The 24624-nt window shown below is 42.8% G+C and overlaps 2 protein-coding genes across 40 annotated transcripts in view; one reads left to right on the plus strand and one right to left on the minus strand.

Moving 5' to 3' along the window:
* Positions 1–24624, minus strand: part of LOC144582037 (C-terminal-binding protein 1-like) — a 73383-nt gene that overhangs the window by 27062 nt on the left and 21697 nt on the right. For 3 of the 23 annotated variants that reach the window (XM_078368390.1, XM_078368391.1, XM_078368392.1), the window contains exons 3-4: positions 18070–20420; positions 6922–7049 (exon numbers count right to left, since the gene is read on the minus strand). In XM_078368390.1, the coding sequence (XP_078224516.1) occupies positions 19460–20026 (567 nt within the window). In that variant the 5' untranslated portion in view covers positions 20027–20420 and the 3' untranslated portion in view covers positions 6922–7049; positions 18070–19459. Of the gene's footprint in view, positions 1–367; positions 2071–6921; positions 7050–16547; positions 16628–18069; positions 20421–24624 lie in introns of those variants that run through there. The other 20 variants (XM_078368405.1, XM_078368400.1, XM_078368404.1 and 17 more) reach the window with 16 other exon arrangements.
* MAK (male germ cell associated kinase) overlaps positions 1–24624 on the plus strand; it is a 63851-nt gene that overhangs the window by 870 nt on the left and 38357 nt on the right. For 13 of the 17 annotated variants that reach the window (XM_035294941.3, XM_035294944.3, XM_078368378.1 and 10 more), the window contains exons 2-5: positions 4897–5225; positions 15889–15943; positions 16883–17004; positions 21998–22077. In XM_035294941.3, the coding sequence (XP_035150832.1) occupies positions 5125–5225; positions 15889–15943; positions 16883–17004; positions 21998–22077 (358 nt within the window). In that variant the 5' untranslated portion in view covers positions 4897–5124. Of the gene's footprint in view, positions 1–4896; positions 5226–15888; positions 15944–16882; positions 17005–21997; positions 22078–24624 lie in introns of those variants that run through there. The other 4 variants (XM_078368383.1, XM_078368381.1, XM_078368384.1 and 1 more) reach the window with 2 other exon arrangements.

Consider the following 24624-nt stretch of genomic DNA (forward strand, 5'->3'; position numbering starts at 1 on the left):
GGGCGGATCACGAAGTCAGGAGATGGAGACCAACCTCGCCAACGTGGTGAAACCCCATCTCTACTAAAAATGCAAAAAAAAATAGCTGGGCGTGGTGGCGCCCGCCTGTAGTCACAGCTACTCGGGAGGCTGAGGCAGAATTGCTTGAACCCAGGAGGCGAAGATTGCAGTGAGCTGAGATCGAGCCTCTGCACTGCAACCTGGTCGACAGTGCGAGACTTGTCTCAAAACAAACAAACAAAACTGGTTTTTAGTGGTGAGTGATCACAATTCTACAAGGAAAGGGCTGTATGAATTGTGTTTAGATAATCGTTTCAAAGAAACAGACATCTAATGATAACGGAATTCTCAAAGAGGGAACCAAAAGTTATCGGTCTTAATTTATTAAACAGAACAACCCATTGAGTGAAATAATGATGGAGACAAAAGTGACTTTCCAGCCTTTCGGTCGGGCCCCGCCTCCCCGGCCCTCCAATTCCCGAGGCTTGACCTGGAGGGAGAAATTTCGCCCCGACCTCGCCACTGACTGCTTCCACAGCAGGCACTGAGCGGGACATTTAACTTCTTCGTCTGGCTGGACTTTTATTTGTGTGAGAGCTTTGAAATAATTTGTAAATGTCAGCACAGAGAACTGTGATCTTCTATTTTAAGATAGAATCTTTGCTTTCCCGTTGTAATACTCCTCATTTAATTTCTGTAAACCTTTGACTTCGTTAGTTTGGGATCTTTCTCCTGTGTTGCTTTTTAAAGAATTTAGTGACTTTTAAAAGGTTAATTATTGCAAGCGTTAATGCCAGCCTCGGAGTGACGTAATTACAGTATGTTCTAGAAAGCCAAGTTGAAGACATCCAAGCTTTATCTGTTCAGTGATTGGCAGACACGAGTTTTACCCTTCATTTACCCTCTATTTTAATCTTCTTTAATCCTATCTAAATCTCTTAATAGCTGGCAGAAGCTGTTGAGAATAAAGCCCAGATTTACAACAGTTGTGCACTTAATCAGTAATTATGAACTTAGATTAAAAAGTTGAAAACTAGAATGAGAGGTAAATTATAAGGGTATTTGTTTTTGTGTAGGTCTATAATTAAGCCTCTAAATAAGGGTCTTTTTCTCTAACCATAGGAAAGTCAATAAATATAGCTCAATTGTGGAAAATTCCAAGTTTCTAACAATTCTATTAAATTAATTGAGGATGACAGTTATATTTACTTGGGTTTTGCTTTGTTGCATATGTATCACATATATATGTATATATATTTATGTACATAAGAAACTGTGTAAATATATCCCTATTTTGTAGAATTAGTTTTCCATAGGTCGACAGAGAAGCATATATGCAACCTGTAGAGAAATATTACTGTGTGTGAACTGGAGAACCAGGGGAAGTCTGTGTTTAAGGAACATAGCTTTTTGATTAGGCATCAGTAGTTAGTTGCTTATGTGCTATCAGTTAGTAGGTACCTGGAAATAATGATAACTTAAAAGCTTTACCTTTATATCTATGTCTCTACATGAGACCATTGTCCCTGTATGTTCAGGGGACAGAAGGAACAGTTGTAATAGATCAGCTTCTCACCCTGGGGAGCTGTTGATTTTGTAATTAATATAGTTCGAAAGACGCCTTTCCAAAATTTTTTCTTATGGAGCACAGTATGTAAACTTCTTTTACTTAAAGGTTAGGTAGGACTTAAATGAGACAGATCCTCACAGAGCCACTAATCCGACCTTTTAAAAATGTGTGTCATGGCCATAATCTCACCACTCCACCCGTTAAACAGAAAGGAGCTGGGAAATGGTCATGTTCCTTGCTTATTCTTCCCTCAGTATAAGTATACCCTATCCTATAGCCGTCATCAGTTGAAAGACAATTGGTGTGGCCGGTGTTTATTCAGAAGTTGATTGGTTAGGCCTGGAATGAAGATGCCACGGTAGCCACTCTCAAAGTGCCTGGGTGTGCAGGCCAGGGCCAAAAGTCATCAGTGACTGGACATTCTGTTGTGCTGATCATGCTGGTGCAGCTTCAAGTCACGCTCCCACCCCAGGGCCATGGTGATGGGGGTGGCTGATGGCCTTAATAGTGGAAGAGAGAGGAGTAATTAATCTTATTTTTTCAGGTTGTTGGGCCAATGAAGGTAAAATTTTTGGCACTCTGTTTCCACTTCCTGAATAACACTCGCTGCCGTCATTGCCACGTTACTAGAGGTGCTGCATTAGGAATCTTAAGATGGAGGTTGGGGTACGTGGCTTGAGTTGTGGAGTTTAGTCTGCATGATTTTGGATCAAAGAGGATGTTTCCTTTAGCCTCATTAGGGATAGTAAGAGCCAGCACCAGTTCATAAGAAGAAGATAAGGCTCATGGCTGTAATCCCAGTGTGATTGGGAGGCTGAGGCAGGAGGATCACTTGAGGTCAGGAGTTCGAGATCAGCCTGGCCTACATGGTGAAACCCTGTCTCTACTAAAAACACAGAAGTTAGGCAGGTGTGGTGACACATGCCTGTAGTCCCAGAAAGCCTGTTCTAGGAAATCTTAAGTACTTTGACAGCTACCACACGTCCTTGTTGGTCTTAAATTTCTTTGTATATAGAGAAGCAATTTCTATGATTTAAATTAAAGTGCTACAGTGAGAGAAAAATAACTCTTTGATTGAAGTACTAAGTTGTAAAGGCACTTTAAAACAAACTACAGACCTGCTTCGGAGATACTGTGTGTTTAGCTCCAGACCACGGCAATAAATTGAATATTAAAATAAAGCAAGTCACGCATGTTTTTTGGTTTCAAAATACATATACAAATTATGTTTACTTTATTCTGTAGTATGTTTAGTGTGCAGTAGCATTTTCTCTAGAAGAATAATGTACATACCTTAATTAAAAATATATCTTATTGCTGCGAGGTGTGATGGCTCACGCCTGTAATCCCAGAACTCTGGGAAGTGGAGGTGTGGGGGATCACTTGAGGTCAGGAGTTCGACACCAGCCTAGCCAACATGGTAAAACCCCGTTTCTACTAAAAATACAAAAAAAATAGCCTGGGCATGATGGCTCATACCTGTAGTCCCAGCTACTTGGGAGGCTGAGGCAGGAAAATTGCTTGAACCTGGGAGCAGCAGTTGTAGTGAGTTGACATGGCGCCACTGCACTCTAGCCTGGGTGACAGAGCAAGACTCTGTCTCAAAAATAAATAAATAAAATGTTATTGCTAAAAAATGCTGATGATCTGAGCCATCAGTGAGTCACAATCTTTTTGCTGGTGGAGGGTTTTACTTCTATGTTGATGGCTGCTGGCCCATCAGGGTGGTGGCTGCTGAAGGCTGGGATGGCTGAGACCATTTCTCAGAATAAGACAACAATGACATTTGCTCCATTGCTTGACTCTTCCTTTCATAAAAGATTTCTCTATAATATGTGAGACTGCTTGATAGCATTTTTACCTACAACAGCACTTCTTCCAAAATTGGAGTCAGTATCCTCAAATCCTGCCACTGCTTTGTCAACTCAGTTTATGTAATATTCTAAATCCTTTGTTGTTGGCTAGGCACTGGCTCACGCCTGTAATCCCAACACTTTGGGAGGCAGAGGTGGGTGGATCACTTGAGGCTAGGAGTTCAAGACCAGCTTGGCCAACATGGCGAAACCCCATCTCTACTAAAAATATAAAAGTTAGCCAGGTGTGGTGGTGCGTACCTGTCATCCCAGCTACTGGGGGGTGAGGGAATGATGGTGACAGGGGCAGGGGCTGAGGGACAAGAATCACTTGAACCTGGGACACAGAGGTTGCTGAGCCAAGATTGAGTCACTACACTCCATCTTGGGTGACAGAGTAAGACTCTGTCTCAAAAAAAAAAACTTTGTTGTTTTTTTAGCAATGTTAATAGCATCTCTACCAGGAGTTGATTCCATTTCAATAAAACATTTTCTTTGTTCATCCATGAACAGTTCCTCATTCATTCAAGTTTGATTATGATATTACAGCATTTCAGTCACATCTTTGGGCTCTACTCTTTTTTATTTAAAAAAATTAATTTTTATTTTAAAAACTAAAAAAAAATTTCTTTAGAGACAGAGTCTTACTCTGTCACCCATGATGGAGTTTAGTGGTGTGATCATAGCTCACTGTAACCTTGAATTCCTGGGCTCAAGAAATCCTTGTGCCTCACCCTCCCAAGTAGCTGGGACTACAAGCATGCCACCAAGCCCAGCTAATTTTTTAGTTTTTTAAAGAAGGGTGTGATATGGTTCCCAGGCTGGTCTCAGACTCCTGGCCTCAACAATCCTCCTGCCTTGGCCTCCCAAATCACTGGGATTACAGAAGTCAGCCACCATGCCCGGCTATGTTTCTTATTTCTTTGTATGAATCTAGTGTGACACTAAATCCTTAAATTTTTCTTAGTTTTATGTAAAATAAAATACCATGTTATTTAAATAGAATATGAAAATTTAAAATAATGCTATTTCTTTCGTATAAAAGTTTGCTTTATATTTGTCTTACCCAATTGGAGTACTTATATTTCACAGAAAATCAACAAGCAGTACAGTTTTCAACTTAATATGCCAAATTAAATATGATACAAAAACTGATTCAAAGAAGGGATATAATATAGATGTCGATTTTCCAAGGTCTGATTTGTAATAATATAGATTATATTGAGTAAAAAAGGAATAACACAAGCCATTATGCCATTATTGAACATAAATAGCACAGTACCATGTAAATGAGGCATTTACCAAGTGAGTATTATAGTGAATTTCATTTCACATAGCACAAATGACTTACTGACAAATATCTAACACACTAGTATTTATATTATTTATAACTTTTCCCTGTGCTCTAAGTTGTCAGTACAATTTTTAGAGAGACTTGTTTATGAAAATTCATATCCTTATTTTCTTTTTTAGGGTGTTCATAAGATTGGAAGTGCTGTTTCCTTGCCAGATTCCTTCATGCCATAGCTCATGAACCTACGTAATCTTGAGGAAGAGCCTATATTTAATGATGACACACATGTCACCAGCATAGCAACAACAGTGTGAGGACAAACACAATTAAAATTAAGAAGCATTCAGATTTATATTCAACGAGGAAGCCATTTCAATCAACAACTTCTGCTGCGTTATTTTTCCAAGATGAACCGATACACAACCATGAGACAGTTGGGGGATGGCACCTATGGGAGTGTGCTTATGGCCAAGAATAACGAGTCCGGGGAGCTGGTGGCCATCAAAAGGTACCGTGTGTGATATTGCCAAGTTCACCTTTAAAAACACTGCTCTTTACTGTCCTGTCCTTGCCTAAGAATATATACAGGCACAGGCCAGGTGTGGTGGTGGTGGCTCACGCCTGTAATCCCAGCACTTTGGGTGGCTGAGGTGGGCGGATCACTTGAGGTCAGGAGTTTGAGACCAGCCTGGCCGCCATGGTGAAACCTCATGTCTACTAAAAATACAAAAATTAGCTGGACATGGGGGTACATGCCTGTAATCCCAGGAGGCTGAGGCATGAGAATCTCTTAAACCTGGGAGGTGGAGGTTGCAGTGAACCAAGATCACACCATTGCACTCCAGTCTGGGTGACAAGAGTGAAACTCCATCTCAAAAAAAAAAAGAATATATACAAGCACAGACTGGGCGCAGTGGCTTACACTTGTAATCCCAGCACTTTGGATTGAGGTCAGGAGTTCAAGACCAGCCTGGCCAACATGGTGAAACCCTGTCTCTACTAAAAATACAAAAATTAGCCAGCCATGGTGGCACATGCCTGTAATCTCAGCTATTCAAGAGGCCGAGGCAGGAGAATCTCTTGAATACAGGAGGCAGAAGTTGCAGTGAGCTGAGATTGCGCCACTGCACTCCAACCTGGGTGGACAGAAAGAGACTATGTCTCAAAAAAAAAAAAAGAATATATACAAGCACAGAAACAGGGGTCTAGTTTAGACCAAATGCTATTTTGGCTCATGTGGAATGTCATTCTTGGAAAAGAAATTGCCAAAGAGGAATTCTGCTGATTCTCATGTATGTTACTTTGTCTGGCTTGTGCAGCTACACTGATAAACCAAAAAATATAAGTGCCTCTCTTTTTATGTATAATACATTTGGACTGAAGCTACAGGTAATCTTGGGAATGTTTTGCCAGATTTATTTGTTGGTTTTCATTTTCATTTTTGTTTTTGAGATGGGGTCTCACTCTGTTGCCCAGGCTGGAGTGCAGTGACATGATCATGGCTCATTGCAGTCTTGACCCACCAGGCTCAAGCAATCTACCCACCTCAGCCTCCCAAAGTGGTGGCATTACAGGTGTGAGCTACCATGCCTGGCCTATTTTTCACATTTAAAGTTGAGGGCAGAGTAGCGTTTGTTTTTGTTTTTGTTTTTTTTTTTTTGAGACCAAGTTTTGCTCTTGTTGCCCAGGCTGGAGTACAGTGGCGCCATCTTGGCTCACTGCAACCTCTCACTCCTGGGTTCAAGCAATTCTCCTTCCTCAGCCTCCCGAGTAGCCGGGACTACAGGTGCCCGCCACCACACCCAGCTAATTTTTGTTTGTGTGTTTTTAGTAGAGACAGGGTTTCACCATGTTGGCCAGGCTGGTCTTGAACTGTTGACCTCAGGTGATCCGCCCGTCTCAGCCTCCCAAAGTGCTTGGATTACAGGCGTGAGCCACCGTGCTGAGCCTTGAGCTTATTATTTCTTTAAAACAAGGTCTCAAAATCAGATGGTATTGATAATATCAAATTGAGTTCTGAATGTTATTTTCCTGAACTTATTGATTAAATAGAATTGATTGTTGTCAATTTGTTTGTTTTTATTCCACTGTGTTTATCTATTGCCACATAACAAAATGCCCCCAAAGCTTAGTGATTTAAAATAAGAAGAAACATTTGTTAATTTACATAGTTTCTGTGAGTCAGGAATTTAGAAGTAGCTTACCTGGGTCGTTCTGGCTTGGGTTCTTTCATGGCACTCAGATAATTGGCCCAAGTTGCAGTCATCCGAAGGCTTGACTGGGGCTGGAGGATCTACTTCCAAGGTGGCTTACTCTTAGTTTGCTAGGGCTGCTGTAACAAAATATCACAGACTGGGTAGCTTAAACAACAGAGATTTATTTCCCCACAGTTCTGGAGGCAAGAAGTGTGAGATCAAGGTATCTGCAGGTTGGTTGCTTCTAAGACCTCTCTCCTTGGCTTGCTTGTAGACATATCCTCTCTAGGTCTTTTTTTTTTTGACAGAGTTTTCTTGCTCTTGTTGCCCAGGATGGAGTGCAGTGGTGCAATCTCAGCTCACTGCAACCTCCACCTGCCGGGTTCAAGTGATTCTCCTGCCTCAGCCTCCTGAGTAGCTGGGATTACAGGCATGTGCCACCACGCCTGGATAATTTTTGTATTTTTAGTAGATACAGGGTTTTTCCATGTTGGTCAGGGTGGTCCTGAACTCCTGGCCACACGTGATCCACCCACCTTGGCTTCCCAAAGTGCTGGGATTACAGGCATGAACCACTGCACCTGGCCCTCTCTAGGTCTTTATATGATCTTCTCTTTGTGCATGTCTGTGCCCACATTTCCTTTTTTTCTTTTTTTTCCAAGCAGGGTTTCACTCTGTCACCCAGGCTAAAGTATGGTGGTGCAAACATAGCTCACCAAAGCCTCAACCTCCTGGGCTTGAACCATCTTCTTGCCTGAGCCTCCAGAGTAGTTGGGACTATAAACATATACCACCACAGCTGGCTGGTTTTTTTTTTTTGAGACAGAGTTTCACTCAGTTACCCAGGCTGGAGTGCAGTGATACGATCCTGGCTCACTACAACCTCTGCCTCCTGGGTTCAAGCAATTTTCCTGCCTCAGCCTCCCGAATAGCTGGGATTACAGGCACCCACTATCATGCCTGACTAATTTTTTTATTTTTAGTAGAGACGGGATTTCACCATCTTGGCCAGGCTAGTCTTGAATTCCTGACCTCAGGTGACCCACCCAACCTCGGCCTCCCAAAGTGCTGGGATTATAGGTATGAGCCAACACACCTGGTCACCTAATTTTTTAAAAAAGTTTTTGTAGAGATGGGGTCTTGCCATATTGCCCAGGCTCCTCTTATAAGGACACCTGTCATATCAGATTTAGGCCTACATGAAAGACCTTATTTAACTTTAATTACCTTTCTAAAGGGCCTATCTTCAGACACCATCACACTGTGAAAGTCTGGGGGCTAGGACTTCAACATAGGAGTTTTGGGAGACACAATTCAACCCATCACACTCACTCAGGGTTGGCATGTTTGTACTGGCTGTTGGCAAGAGGCACCACAGCTTCCTTTAACAAGGCTCCTTCCCTGGGCCTTTCCAGAGGGTTCTTTGAATAGTCCGAGGACATGGCAGTTGGCTTCCAGCAGAACCAGTCCCGGACTCATCAGATACACATCTCCACATCACACATCAACCAACTTATGACAATCTAAAATTTAAATGCTTTAGCAAATGTTTTAAAATATTATGATCTAAACCATTACATGTACAAGGAAATAACTTAAAAAATATTTTTAAACAGTCATTATCATCAGATAAATACATATATAATATACAATAATGGAAATGAAAAATTTATTGAATAGGCTTAACAAAATTCAGTACTAATTTGTGATTAAATGAATTTAATAAAAACAAATCTTATGATTTTTTTTTTAAAAAAACCTCTTGGATGGGCGCAGTGGCTCACACCTATAATCTCCCAGCACTTTGGGAGGCCAAGGCAGGAGGATTGCTTGAGCCCAGGAGTTTGACACATCTTGGCAACATGGTGAAACCCCACCTCTACAGAAAATACAAAAATTAATTGGGCATGGTGGAACACATCTGTAGTCCCAGCTACTCAGGAGGCTGAGGTGGGAGGATGGCTTGAGCCCAGGAGGTCGAGGCTACAGTGAGCCAGGATTATGCCACCACTACGGCACTCCAGCCTGGGTGACCTAGTGAGACACTGTCTAAAAAACAAACAACCTCTTAGCAAAGCTGTATATAAAAAGAATAAAAGAATATAAAAGAAAAAAGATAAAACTTCCCTAACCTGAGAAAACCAGTGTAATTCATATGAATGTGAAATATCAGAAGTAATGTCAGTACAGTTAGTTTGAAGACTGAATGCCTGCTGATATTAGGATTGCACTGGTGATCCTCACTACTGCAGTAAGGCAGGAACCTAAGAAATGAGGGTATTAGACAAAATGAGCCAGAATAGCCCTCATTTGTAGATGAAATGATGATGTAAATTCACACAAAGAAATGCTTTATTATACACAAATACATCTGTATATAAAAATATTTTTAAAGGCCGGAAAAGATACACCCAAAACTCATGATAGCTGTGGCTTCTGGGGAGGAGGGTAGAAGACTCAGAAGGGGTGTTGGGTCATGGGTACAGTCCCACAGATGGTTATTACTGTCTGGTTTTATGTGACAAAATGTTCATAATTTTTTTCTGAGTGGCAAAAATACGGTATTTGTTTTATCCTTCCATTTCATCAAATGGGATATTGGGCCTCGGCTGCATGGACCTAGGTAAAGTCTTAGGAGAACTGAGGAGTGAAATCCTGTAAGAAGTCAAATAAATTGAGGGCTGATAGGAGGCCATAAGTATGTAATCTGGGAGCATTGTTGGTGAATGAACTACTATCTAACCAAAAGAAACCTAAATAGGGATTCATTTTTCTCATATAATAAAACACCTTGGCAGAATTCTCCCTTTGAATTATGCACTTTATATGAGTGAATTGTGTAGTGTGTGGATTCTAATTGTATAGTATGTGGATTCTATCTCAATGAAACTGTTGTTAGTAACAAACAAACAAAAAGCCCTGAGATAGGCAGCCCAGGGCGAGTACCTTGTCCCAGTGATGTCATCACAAACCTAGGCTCTTCTGTCTTCAAAAAATAGCTCCTGCAGCTCCGGGCATTGAGTGCGAGCTCCAAGCAGGAAGCAATGGGAGGAGCTGAGGCAGTTAGTTACTGTACTCTTTAAATTGGGAAAGCCAAAACTTTCCCACGCCCCACCCAGAATGCATCAGCTTTCTTCTCATTCATCAGAAATGCCGGCACCCCTAGCTTCAGGGAGGCTGGGAAACAGTACTTAGCTGAGCGTCTTATATCCCTGTGCAAAAGCTGACTCTGTGAATGAGGAGGACGAGAAGGAGGGCTTTTGGCTAGTCGGCTTACGGTGTCTGCCACATTGAGTATCTACTGTGTGCTGGGCAGTGCTCCGCCTTAGGTAAGATGGAGCAAAAATGAATCAGAAGAGGAGTCCCATGGAAGACTTGAAGAAAATAGAAAAAACTCACTTAGCACAAAATTGTTAAACTCCTACTGTATTTCATGATCAGGACATAATGGGGACAACACAGATGTCTTACAATATACTCAGGAAGACCAACAGATTCAACAAGTTATGTCAAGTATGTTAAGTCCTATGATGGGAGAATATTGGGTTCTATGGGAGCAAAGAGAAGCCACACTGGAGAAGTATCATAAAAGGCTTCCCAAGTCAAGGAGACCTCAAGAATGAGAGAAAAATATTTTTTAAAAAGGGGGTTGGGTGGGGAAATGCTCCAGGGAGTAAGAAATAGCATGATGAAGCTCTGGAGGCAAGAGAGAGTATATGAAGGACTAACTGGGGCTGAATAACTGAAAGAAGTGCAGGTGGTTGAAGTGTGGATTATGAGTGGGGCAGAGGAAGGACATGGGGCTAACAGGTGATATTGTGAAGCCACATGAAAGAGTTTGTATATACTTTTTTTTTTCTGAGACAGAGTTTTGCTCTTGTCACCCAGGTGCAGTGGTGTGATCTCAGCTCACTGCAACCTCCGCCTCCCAGGTTCAAGTGATTCTCCTGCCTCAGCCTCCTAAGTAGCTGGGATTACAGGCATTGTGCTACCACACCTGGCTAATTTTTATATTTTTATTAGAGATGGGGTTTCACCATGTTGGTCAGGCTGGTCTCAAACTCCTGACCTCGTGATCTGCCCACCTCAGCCTCCCAAAGTGCTGGCATTCCAGCTGGGAGCCACCACGCCCAGCCGAGTTTGTGTATCTTGAGGACTAGAAGGTCTTGAAGGATTTTAAGCAGCATTGTTGATGTCATCAAATTTTTTAGAACTGGCTTGTTAGCAGAAGAGTGGGGACTGGGTTGAAGATGTCAAGGGTGGACACAGGGTGACCAGGTAGAAGGTCAGTGCAGTCATCTTGGTTAGAAGTGGTGCCTGACAAGAAAATAGCTCTGAGGATGGATGTAACTGGATACAGTCGAGGGACACTTAGGGAGCAGGCTCTATAGGAACCGGTGACTGGGCATGAGGATGGAGGGAGGAGTAAAAAATGGGGAAGAGTCCAGGCTAACTCCTGGGATTCTGACTTAAATGTATAGTGTGTGGTGCTATGTACCATGTCAAGAAGGGGACAATCACAGGCCTGGGGTAAAGCTGGATTCTGTCTGGGGCATAATGACTTTAAGATGACTTTTAGTCAATGGAATATTTGCATTTAAATCTCAAAACAAGGCTGAGTGCAGTGGCTCACGCCTGTAATCCCAGCACTTTGGGAGGCCGAGGTGGGCGGATCACCTGAGGTCAGGAATTTGACACCAACCTGACCAACATGGAGAAACCCTGTCTCTACTAAAAATACAAAATTAGCTGGGTGTGATGGCGCACGCCGGTAATCCCAGCTACTCGGGAGGCTGAGGCAGGAGAATTGCATGAGCCTGGGAGGCGGAGGTTGCGTGAGTCAAGATCACGCCATTGCACTCCAGTCTGGGTGATAAGGGCAAGATTCAGTCTCAAAAAAAAAAAAAAAAAAAAAATCTCAAAATAGAGGTGCAGGCTAATGATTTGGAATGATTAGTCTACTTGTCTACATATGATAATTGAAACTCTTTAGAGGGAGAAAAAAAGAGGTCTTCATTTAGAGCACTGAGAAACCATGGCATATAAAGTATGCACCCTGGAATAGGATCTGACAGAAAAGACTGAGGAGCCACCAGAGAAACGGGAGAAACCAGGAGAATGTAGAAAATATCTGAAACCAAGGGAAGGATCTAAAGAAGCAGAAGTAGGTACCAAGAAGTCTGGAGGGTGACGATTCCAGAGCTCTTTCAGTGACTCAACGTTGTACCCAAGAAATTCATGTTTTGTTTGATTTTCATGCTGAGCAGTTAGCATTGTTTCTGTCCTTAAATGTGTCACCTAATGACCACCTTATGGCTGCTGCACCTCCAGGCATTACATCCCTGTTTAAGAGGGGAAGAAAGGAGAATAATACCAGCTAACTCTTCTCCATCTTTTATCAGGAAGTAGTAATTCTTTCCCAGAAGTCCCCAAGGACATCCTCTTACATCTTACCAGCTAGTACTGGGTCACGTGGTCTCCTTCCAAAGGAGGCTGAGAGAGTGTTTACTCTTCCAACCTCTATATTAGGAGGCAGAAGGAAAGGGCTGGAAATAGCCTTATGGTATTTCAACAATATCATCTGCCGTGCTGTTCCTTGGGTTTGGGGAATATGACATAACTAACGGCCATGGTGAGCGTCGTTCCAGTGGAATAGTAGAAGTAAGCCAGACCGAAGTGGGACAAGGAGTAGCAGGAAGTGGGCAGTGGAGGCATGGAGCTTTAGAGAGTTTGAAGGATGAGTTACTGAGTTGCTAAGAAAGCCACAGAAGGGTTGCCCAATGTCAGGAACAGTCCTGAAATTACACAGGATGGATGTGAAAGTGGAGCCACTGGGAGCATTTTCATGAGTTGTCTTTCCACCTCCACCCATCTGTATGGAGACTGGAGGATGACAAGGCAGAAGCAGTGGAATGGTGGGAGAAGGGGATGTTCAGAGCGTGTGTGTGATCTGGAGAGTGTAGTGGGTGAAAGACTGACAGGGCCAAGCTGGATGAGGAGGCAAGCCATGCCATGCAGGTGATTGTAGGAATAGCCACAAGTTGAACAAGAAAGAGGTTTTATGAAGAAGTTTCAAGGGTAATGATGGTGAAAAGGATAAGAGGTTATTATGCTCAGAGTCTGAAGTGGTAAAGGTTGAGGTCTTGGACAGTAGAACTCCTCATCACAAGGAGTTTATGAGTGATCGTGGTAGGACAGAGGTGCACATCTCTTAGGAGTGAAGGAGTTGTGAAACCAGGCTACTGTCAGATGATCAGTTTAACTACACTGAGTATTCACTATAGCCATTATTGCTCATGTCTGAACAAGATAGCTATCTATAAGAGTCATACAAGCAGGCTTTGCTGTCTCCTTCAAGCCTAATGTAGAGGGATAAACTTTACATGAAAATTACAAATATCAGAGTCCTCATTCTCCATTCTCATTGTTTTGTTTGTTTGTACCAAAACCATTCACATCCCATAATATCCAATTAATCTTTTGCTCGGTGGTATAAAATTTTAGGCATTTCCAATTTAGGCCATAAATATTCTAGGTACAACTTGTTAGGTAACACTTTAAGATCCATTGATACATTTCCCCTAAAGTGAAAAATAAATTCTAGGCTGGGTATGGTGGCTGATGCCTGTAATCCGAGCACTTTGGAAGGCGGCACAGGCAGATCACCTGAGGTCAGGAGTCCGAGACCAGCCCAGCCAACATGGCGAAACCCCATCTCTACTAAAAATACAAAAGTTAGCCAGGTAACGCCTGTAAACCCAGCTATTTGGGAGGCTGAGGCAAGAGAATCACTTGAACTGGGGAAGCAAAGGTTGCAGAGCTGAGATCATGCCATTGCACTCCAACCTGGGTGACAGAGAGAGACACCATCTCAAAAATAAAATTCTGAAATTATATTTAAAGCATGATAGCAGGCTAGGTGTAGTGGCTCATGCCTGTAATCCAAGCATTTTGGAAGGCTGAGGTGGGCAGATTGTTTGAGCCCAGGAGTTTGAGACTAGTATGATCAATATGGTAAAACCCCATCTCTACAAAAAATACAAAAATGTGCTGGGCATGGAGGCATATACCTGTGGTCCCAGCTCTCCAGGAGACAGAGGTGGGCGGATCACGTGAGCCCAAGAGGTCAAGACTACAGTGAGCCATAATCACACCATTGCACTCCAGTCTGAGCGACAGAATGAGACCATGTTGGGCCGGGCACGGTGGCTCAAGCCTGTAATCCCAGCACTTTTGAGAGGCTGAGGTGGCCAAGAGATCGAGACCACCCTGGTCAACATGGTGAAACCCCGTCTCTACTAAAAATACAAAAAATTAGCTGGGCATGGTGGTGCGTGCCTGTAATCCCAGCTCCCCAAGAGCCTGAGGCAGGAGAATTGCCTGAACCCAGGAGGCGGAGGTTGTGGTGAGCTGAGATCGTGCCACTGCACTCCAGCCTGGGTAACAAGAGCGAAACTCCATCTCAAAAAAGAAAAAAGAAAGAAAAAATCATAGCAGATTATATGTGCAATTTCACATCGACATGATCATTTTATTAATCAACTTTTTATAGCTATATTTGAACTGACTTCTGTTTTATTTTAAATTCATCATTTTGCTTGATTTACATTTTACATTTTAGCAAGACATTTTATAAATCTATAGGACTGAAAAGTATCTTTTAATAGGCTAGTGATCCCCATTTCATCACAATTCTTTATAAATTTCTAGTACTTGAATAACTGCAAATGAAATTTTGATTCACTAAGGATATTTTGGAAATAATAACAGTGATGCCCTTTACATTGTCTTACAGTCAGTCATAGATATTGGTAAAAATGAAAACATCTGGTAGTTAGTGAGTGTTGAACGAAGCAGTTTGCAAGAAGCTTTTGTTATGCAGCAGTTTCTACTGTATGTCTAGCTAACGAATTTGAGGCACAGACAAATCATTAGGTAACTTGTCCAAAGTCATGCTGTGAGTGGCGGGCAAGGATTTGAATCCAGGCAGTGCGGATCTACAGCCTCTGTTCCTGACTGTGATGTTGTGCTGCCAATTTTCACTCATTGCCTCATTTGTGTATTATCCCCCCTGGAGCCTCTGGATCATAAGGATTATTCTAATTAATAAAGACAACTCTAAGCTTCCCAAGGATCTTCTGGAACATTTCAGCAGGAGATTATAATACCAAATGAAAGCAGTATGGCATATTTGGTTCTTTTTCACAGGCCAGCCCTGTAATTTCCATACCTGAAGAAACATTTTTTAGAATATGAATCCTGCTTTTTATCCTGTTTTGTATGGTGACTAAAAATCTGTTCGCATAAAAACACGTGTTCATATAAAAACACACCAAGTAACTGTGGTGTATATAGTGGAAATAATTTTTACCCTAAATACACTTTTGGTACATTTATCTCTAATAGAAACCAACACTGGGATAAAAGAGGGGAAGTAAAGAACAAAATTCAAGAAAGCCATTTCTAACGTTTATAGTTACTTCCAATTTTTTGCCGACTTAAATCATTTAAGTAGGGAGATCTTTAACTTTATGGGCCTCTCGTCTAAAGCTGATGTAATGACATGCAAGTTATCAGATGAAATTATTTGACTAAATTTGCTCAAAATTTGTGATTTATTTCCCTAACCCTTCTGAGATATAGTGTTTCATGTTTATCTCTTAAGTTCTAAAATGAGAGGAACTTGGAAGGGACCCTTTAAGAAAGGCACAGTTAAACTTATTAGAGAAGTGTTAAGAACTCACCCAGAAAGGAAGATGAACGGTAATTTTGTCATTTTTGTGTTAAAGCTGAATTTTGGATGTGACATAGTCTACCAGCTAGCCTTGAGATATACAGGAGGAAGTGATTTCCCTGTAAGGATGAGGAGATAGCTCGCCCAAAGTGAGCCAATACTAGAGTAACAAAGCCAACAGTGTAATCTGTGTCTTTGAATCCTCAATCCCTGAACACTAAACTTTCCTCTATTTATTTTAGGATGAAGAGAAAGTTCTACTCTTGGGATGAATGTATGAACTTGAGAGAAGTTAAGGTAAAATCCTAAAGATGAAAAGAACCTGAGAAGGGGCTTTAACTCTATCCGAGGCCTGAGGACAGTAGTTAAGACTATTTTTAGTTAAGATTGTTTTATTCTCTGTGGGAAGCATTCTGAAGATAATTGTATTTGTTTTTCCTTTATATTCTAAAATAATTTCTCATTTCTTCTGGTTTTGATGTCAGTGTGTAGAATAGCATATAATTATATTCTCACATTTGAAAGTTCACTCTCACTTTTAAAAGAGCATCTTAAATCATATTCTCCAAAGACAACTTTTTTTTTTTTGAGACAGAGTCTTACTCTGTCACTCAGGATAGAGTGCAGTGGCATGATCTCAGCTCCCTGCAACCTCTGCCTCCTGGTTCAAGCAATTCTCCTACCTCAGCCTCCTGAGTAGCTGGGACTGTAGGCATGTGCTGCCATGCCCAGCTAATTTTTGTATATTTAGTAGAAACAAGGTTTTACCATATTAGCCAGGCTGGTCTCGAACTCCTGACCTCAAGGGATCTGCCCACCTCAGCCTCCCAAAATGCTGGGATAACAGGCATGAGCCACCACGCCCAGCCACCAAAAGACAAGTTTTTAAATTACTACATACCATTTCCTTAGATTTGATGCTTAAAGACTTCGATACCATTTTGGATATCTTTGCATGGTTAAGTCAGACAAAAGTTAGACCTGTTTAATAAACCAAGGGAAAAATGTATCAGATTGAAATGTTTGATACCTATTGTTAGCTTGGTTTATTGTTTGCACTTAACTTTCATTACTTAAAGCAATTATGTAGATAGATATTAAAATGTTATTAATTAATGAATCCAGGCAAAATGGAAAATTACTTAAGGTAACTATCAAACTTAGCATTGATGCAATTTTGCCAACTTCTCTAAGTTTTTCTTTAAGAAACTTTAATGCGCACTTGTTATTTTTCAGTCTCTGAAGAAACTTAATCATGCTAATGTTGTTAAATTGAAAGAAGTTATCAGAGAAAATGACCACCTTTATTTCATATTTGAATATATGAAAGAAAACCTCTATCAATTAATGAAAGACAGGTATGTTTTTATCCACGTTCTTCCCTGTTATTCCCTCCATGAGTTCTTTGGATCCTTTCAGTATGTCAATACTTTACAATAAACAGATTGATTACTCCAAAAGGTAAATTTAAATTAACTACTTCTGTTATCTTTATCAAAGGGTAACATTTAACACTGAAGAAGAACCAGATGTGACATAGGCCACCATTTTTCTGTTGTAAATCATTAAAAGTCAAAGCCGGTATCTCATATAAATACACATACTATTTATGCTTTTTAAAATACAAACTTATGTATAGTTTAGTACTCAGTAACAAAACTGGCCTTGAACACTACTGAGAAAATTATCTTCATTGCTCTCCCAAGCATCTCATGGAGGTTAATGAAAGAATGGAGAAAGGAATAAAGTTCCTTTCAAGAAAAGATTTAAGAAATTCATTCATTGGAAGGCACAAGTCAGTGATAATACTTGATGTGTTACCAATTCCAAGGAAATTCACAATTTTTAAATGTGTGGGCAGAATCTATAAAGGGTCCTCCACCCTGAGCTTGGGGAGATAATGTTTTGGTGGTTGTTCTGGTCACATCTCGGGGATAAACGTCCATTTTGCCTGCTTTTAAAGTGAGAAATGTTCAGTAGTTTTTAACTATTTAAAATAAATAACGTCAGTGGTAAAATAGGTTGGTAATTATATATATAATATATATTTAGACTGTGCCTCTAAAAAATTTAAAAGGTAGAATTTTTAAAATGAACAATTTTTTATATATATATAAAAAAAAATTAGCTGTGCGTGGTGGCGCGTGTCTGTAGTCCCAGCTGCTTGGGAGGCTGAGGCAGGAGAATTGCTTGAACCCGGGAGGGGGAGGTTGCAGTGAGCAGAGATCGCGCCATGGCACTCCAGCCTGGCGCCTGGCAACAGAACCAGACTCTGTCTCAAAAAAAAAAAAAAAAAAAAAAAAAAAAGAATAATTACCCCCCCACCCCCGCTGGCTCTTTCCAGGATTTTTATTTCTTTAAAATAATTCATAGAAATGGTTACAGTCACAAACATGATTTTAACCAAAATATTGCTAGCCTACCACATCAGCAGGACTGCACCGGTGCAGGCGGGACGCTGCCACCCTTTGCGTCCCCAGGACAGACGTTGACGGGCAGCGGGCGTGCCAGGCACCGCCCAAGCTTCTCCTCCTGGAGCTGCTTCGTGATGCCATCTTCATTTGGAACAAGGGGGGTTCATGCCAAAATTAGGAAAAACAGCCTTTGTTTTGTTTTTCTAAATTATTCTAAAAATAAGACAAGCAGGTAGAAAAAACCAATGCACTGTGTGGCATAAAAAGAAAAACGGGAAGGATTCATTGTCCTGAGAAGTTTGCCAACTGCCTCATCCGGGACACGTTCCAACATATAAAAGGAAAAAATGACCTCAAATTGACTTCCAAATGCTCCCTCAGGTTTTCCTTTTGTTGACAAATAAGCAAACAGATCCTTTGTGATGTTCTAAAAACTGTACAGACAAGAACGTTCATGGGAGAATAACTACTGACTTCTGCTTACCGAGGAACGCGAAGGACACAGGACGGAGAGCCCACGGGACGGACAATGACAACCGACACAGGCCTGGCGCTGCCCACCTACATCCTGCACTGCCTGACAGTCTGCAGCGCCAGGGCCACCACGCAGGCACCTCCTCTGCACACTTTGGTCCGAGGGGCTTCCGGCCCTCCGCCCAGGCACCGAGGCTGGAGAGCTCCTCCCTGGCTACAACTGGTCACTCGTGTGGTCTCCATCCGCCTCGGGCTTGACAGTTTGGCCAGGAGAAGGGGCGTGGGGCCGGTGGGCCACAGAGGGTAGACCGTGGGACAGGGACATGACGCTGGGCATGATGCCTTCCACAGCAGCTGGGATGCCAGTGGGGGCCACACCCACCACGCCGGGAGGGTACCTGTAGGCGGCCCCATTGAGCTTGGGGTGCACGACCGCGGGGTCCATGCTGGCCCAGTGGGTGGCGGTCGTCAGATGGTCCTTGTTGACACAGTTCTTCAGGCTGTCTGGGATCTGGCCTGTGATGGCTCTGCGGATCTCCGGTGCTGCCTCCTCTTGCATCTCGATGGATGCCTGCTCGTTGTACCATGCGGCGTGGGGGGTGCAGATGAGGTTGGGTGCGTCCTTCAGGGGGCCCTGGCTAAAGCTGAAGGGTTCCAATTCATGCACGTCCAGGGCTGCGCCGCGGAACCCGCCCTCCTTCAGGGCCTGGGCCAGCGCCTTCTCATCCACCAGGCCACCCCGGGCCATGTTCACCAGGAAGGCCCCTTGTCTCATCTGCTTGATGAAGTCGTTGATGAGGTGGTGGTTGTGCTCGTTGAGACCGCAGTGCAGTGTCACGCAGTCGCTATGGAACAGCAGGTCCTGCAGGGTGCTCAGCACTGTAGCCCCAGTGCCCGCTCCACGCCGTCTGACAGGTAGGGGGTCTTAGATGAGCACGTTGAAGCCGAAGGCCTTGACTCGCAGCGCCACCGCCTGCCCTACAAGACCGAGTCCAATGATGCCCAAGGTCTCCCCACGGATCCTGGCGGCGTCGGACGCCACCTCTCGGATCTGCTCTATACTCTGGACTCGTGTGCCCTCCCGCAACGCCTGGTGTAGCCAGGTGGCCCGCCGGTACAGGTTCAGAATGTGGCACAGCGTCGAGTCGGCTGTCTCCTCCACGGATGCTGCAGGCACGTTACAGACTGCGATGCCTAAATCCCTGGCCGACTTGATGTCGATGTTGTCAAAACCACTGTGGTTCCGGACGATGATGCACAGGGCTTTGAACTTCTCCAGGTCCTCCCTGGTGTGTGTGATGGTGTGGTACATCAGGGCCCCCACAGCCTCATTCAGGACCTTCTCGTGGATCTCCTGCGTGGACTGCACATCGCAGAAGGCCACGATATCCTTCAGGATAGGCATCTCCACCGTGCAGTCCCGGCCATCCAGCAGTGCCACCAGGGGCCGCGGGTGCAGGAGCCCGTTGATTGGAGGTCGGACGCCTGACATCTCTTAATACGGGCTTGGCTTCCACGACCATGAATTCGACTTTTCAAAGCTTTTTATCTTCAGGAGTCCCCAGGCAGAACCGCATCCTGTCTCGGAGCTTCATCCCAGGTCCTTAATTGTCTCGAGCCAAAGCGCTCAGGCTTCTGATCCACGGCAATCACTGAAGCCTGCATCGGGGTCAAAGTCTTACCAGCGGCAGGCCCTTGTTGAGCAAGTGCGAGCTGCCCATCGAGAGGCGCGGGCGGCCGCGGGTCCCGACCACTCCGGCGCGCTCTGCCGCCGCGAGCCCGGCACTTGGGGTGGCCTCGGCGCCATCCGCTGCTCCGCCCACCCGCCTGCACCTGGCCGCCGCCATGCGGAGTCTCCGCCGCGCCGCTGAGCCCAGCTCGGATGACTGCAGGGCAAGAATAATTTTTATAATAAAAATTTTTTGGCCGGGCGCGGTGGCTCAAGCCTGTAATCCCAGCACTTTGGGGGGCCGAGGCCGGTGGATCACGAGGTCAAGAGATCGAGACCATCCTGGTCAACATGGTGAAACCCCGTCTCTACTAAAAATACCAAAAATTAGCTGGGCATGGTGGCGCGTGCCTGTAATCCCAGTTACTCAGGAGGCTGAGGCAGGAGAATTGCCTGAACCCAGGAGGCGGAGGTTGCAGTGAGCCGAGATCGTGCCATTGCACTCCAGCCTGGGTAACAAGAGCGAAACTCCGTCTCAAAAAAAAAAAAAAAAAATTTTTTTTTTAGAGGCATAGTCTTGCTCTGTCACCCAAGCTGGAGTGCAGTGGTGCAGTTAGCTAATTTTTATATTGATTACATGTTGGAATAGTATTTGGCATATATTAGGTTAAATTAAATATACTGTTAATTAATTTTACCTGTTTGATTTCTTTTAACATGGCTGCTAGAAAAATGTTAAGTACACAAGTGGCTCTCATGTATTTCTTTTTTTCTTTTTCTTTTTTTTTTTTTTTTTTGAGATGGAGTCTCCCTGTTTTTCCCAGGCTGGAGTGAAGTGGTGCAATCTTGGCTCACTGCAGCCTCCACCTCCCGGGTTCAAGTGATTCTCTTGCCTCAGCCTCCTGAGTAGCACATGCCATCACACCCAGCTAATTTTTATATTTTTAGTAGAGACGGGGTTTCACCATGTTGGCTGGGCTGCTCTTGAACTCCTGAACTCAGATGATCCACCCATCTTGGCCTCCCAAAGTGCTAGGATTACAAGCATGAGTCACTGTGTCCAGCCGGCTCTTATATTTCTATTGGACAACACTAATATGCAGAATAGAACTGAAGCATTTATTTATACCTCTAAATTTATTTATTTATTTATTTATTGAGGCAGGATCTCACTCTGTCACCAGGCTGGGGTGCAGTGGCACAATTATGGCTCCTTGCAGCCTCGAACTCCCAGGCTCAAGTGATCCTCCCATCTCATCCTCTCCAGCAGCTGTACTACAGGCATGCGCCACCACGCCTGGCTAAGTTTTGTATTTTTTTGTAGAGACAAGGTTTCACCATGTTGCCCAAGCTGGTCTCAAACTTTTGGGCTTAGGCGATCCTCCTACCTTGGCCTCCCAAAATGCTAGAATTATAGGCATGAGCCACTGCACAGCCACTTCTAAAATTCTTAAAGCCTACATAATATAGATTTGCAAGCTTGGCTTATCTGTTATTAATTCTGTTTTTCAACTAGCTTTACTCTTCTTGGGACAGTTTAAAATTTAGCTATTTAATATGTGTGCAATACATTCAGTTTGGGATTTGAGTTTTTAACCACACATTAAAACAAAAAAAATCTGATTTTCATGTTTTAAATGTATGAGCTTTCACACTGTAAATTCATAAATCATACCTTTAATCAGTATCATGAGGCCAACAGAGGCTCCAAGGCAGGGGTAATATAAACCTTCTTTGGATTGGTTGGCTGGTTGTTTAACAGAATTCTGTGACTGTTTGTTCATTTCTTTACAGAAGCAAGTTGTTCCCTGAGTCAGTCATCAGAAATATTATGTATCAGATATTGCAAGGGCTAGCTTTTATCCATAAACATGGTAGGTTTCTTTTAAGTTTCATTTCCTTACCTCTTTAGATTACTGTCAAGATTGTGCATAGAAATTATATATTAAACTGTTAAATAACTGTTATATTGGAGAAATACAAATTTGGGGTATGTGCCTATATACACTGACATTTTTATTTAAAAATTTGAGAATTTCTGTGATTCTATATAAAATGGAATTTCTGGCCAAGTGTGATGGCTCGTATCTGTAATCCAGCACTTTGGGAAGCCGAGGCAGGTGGTTTACCTAAGATCAGGAGTTTGAGACCAGTCTGGCCAACATGGTGGAACTCTGTCTGTACTAAAAAATACAAAAAAAAATTAGCCAGTCGTGGTGGTGGGTGCTTGTAATCCCAGCTACTGGGGAGGCTGAGGCAGGAGAATTGCTTGAACCCGGGAGATGGAGGTTGCAATGAGCCGAGATCGAACCATTAAACTCCAGCCTGGGGAGCAGAGTGAGACTCCATCTCAAAAAAAAAAAAAAAAAAGGCCAGGCTTGGTCACGCCTGTAACCCCAGCACTTTGGGAGGCCGAGGCAGGTGGATGAACCTGAGGTCAGGAGTTCAAGATCAGCCTGGCTAACATGGTGAAACCCTGTCTCTACTAAAAATATAAAAAATTAGCTAGGCATGGTAGGACTCGCCTGAAATCCCAGCTGCTTGAGAGGCTGAGGCAGGAGAATAGGTTGTACCCAGGAGGCAGAGGTTGCGGCAAGCCGAGATCACCCCATTGCACTCCAGCTTGGAGCAAAACTCCTTCTCAAATAAGCAATTAAATAAATAGGAATTTCTTTCTTTCTTTCTTTTTTTTTTTTTTTTGAGAGGGAGTTTCGCTCTTGTTACCCAGGCTGGAGTGCAATGGCGTGATCTCGGCTCACCGCAACCTCTGCCTCCTGGGTTCAGGCAATTCTCCTGCCTCAGCCTCCTGAGTAGCTTGGATTACAGGCATGCGCCACCATGCCCAGCTAATTTTTGGTATTTTTAGTAGAGACGGGGTTTCACCATGTTGACCAGGATGGTCTCGATCTCTTGACCTCGTGATCCACCCACCTCAGCCTCCCAAAGTGCTGGGATTACAGGCTTGAGCCACCGCGCCCGGCCTGGAATTTCTATAATCTATAATTATCTTCCACCAGAGCAGAATTATTTGTACCAGTTTAATCATCATCAGCCTTTAGCCTCAGTCATCATAACCCATCCTGCAACCTCATTCCCCCTAATTTTTTCACAGAAATGAAAAAAAACAAAGGACCCTCTTTTGGAAAAAGATTAGACTGTTTGGATCTAGCACGACCAATTATTAATATTTAAATAGTTTGTAGCACCCATGGAGTAGTGTTTTATAGTTTTCCTTAGTATTTACATTTAGTTGTTTCTTTTCTCTGAATGAAATTAAAGCAAGTATTAATACTTGTTCTGTTTTCTATGAATTTCTTATTTATGTACTTTGATTAATGTAGCTTTTTTATATCCATCAAACCAAATAATGATTAGTTCAAAAAGTTAATATGATTATTTTTAAAAACATTTGTTTAGAATCACTGGATGTTTAGATATTAAATTAGAAAAGTTTGTCCCATACCATTGCTGTGTTCTGAACATAGGCACTTAAAAATCACCATCAGGTTCCCTTCATGACTCATCCTGTATTTAATTTTATTATTATCATTATTTGAGACAGAATCTCACTGTGATGCCTAGGGTGGAGTGCAGTGGTGCCATCCTGGCTCACTGCAGCCTCGGCTTCCTGGGCTCAGGTGATCCTCCCACTTCAGCCTCCCTAGTAGCTGGGACTACGGGCACATGCTTCCACACCCAGTTAATTTTTTATTTTATGTAGAGATGAGGTTTCACCATGTTGCCTAGGCTGGTCTTGAACTCCTGGGCTCAAGTGATCCTCCAGCCTCAGCCTCCCAAAGTGCTGGGATTACAGGCGTGAGCCACTATACCAGGCCTCATCCTGTATTTTATATTTTCTTTTTTTTTACTTTATCCTCTAACTGACACAGGAATTATTTACCTTCCAAAACTGCTATTCAGGATTCCATATAAATATTTTAAGAACACTTCTTAAACTTACTAAAAGAACGTTTTTTAAATGTTTTAAGAACTTAAAAAAAAACTTTTTATTTGTGTCACAAAAACTATTGGGGTCTTGGCCGGGTGCAGTGGCTCACACCTGTAATCCCAGCATTTTGGGAGGCCAAGGTGAGTGAATCACCTAAGGTCAGGCATTCAAGACCAGCCTGGCCATCATGGTGAAACCCCATCTTAAAAAAAAGCAAACAAACAACTATTGGGGTCTTTTAAAAGTCTAAATCCTATAATGATATACTGTATTTTATTGGCAAAGATCAGTAATGTGTTAACAATATGGAAATAAGGGATATCTGCTATATTAATTATTTGTAATGGATTCCTGATTTTTAATTGTTTTAAACTCATCATAACATAAGGATTTTTATATTGTGACTGAAAGTAAATAACATGTAAGTAATCGAGAATTGACTGTATAGTTGACTACAGAGTAATTTGGGAAA

The sequence above is a fragment of the Callithrix jacchus genome, chromosome 4 (genome assembly GCF_049354715.1).
Source record: "Callithrix jacchus isolate 240 chromosome 4, calJac240_pri, whole genome shotgun sequence".
Classification (NCBI taxonomy): Eukaryota; Metazoa; Chordata; class Mammalia; order Primates; family Cebidae; genus Callithrix; species Callithrix jacchus.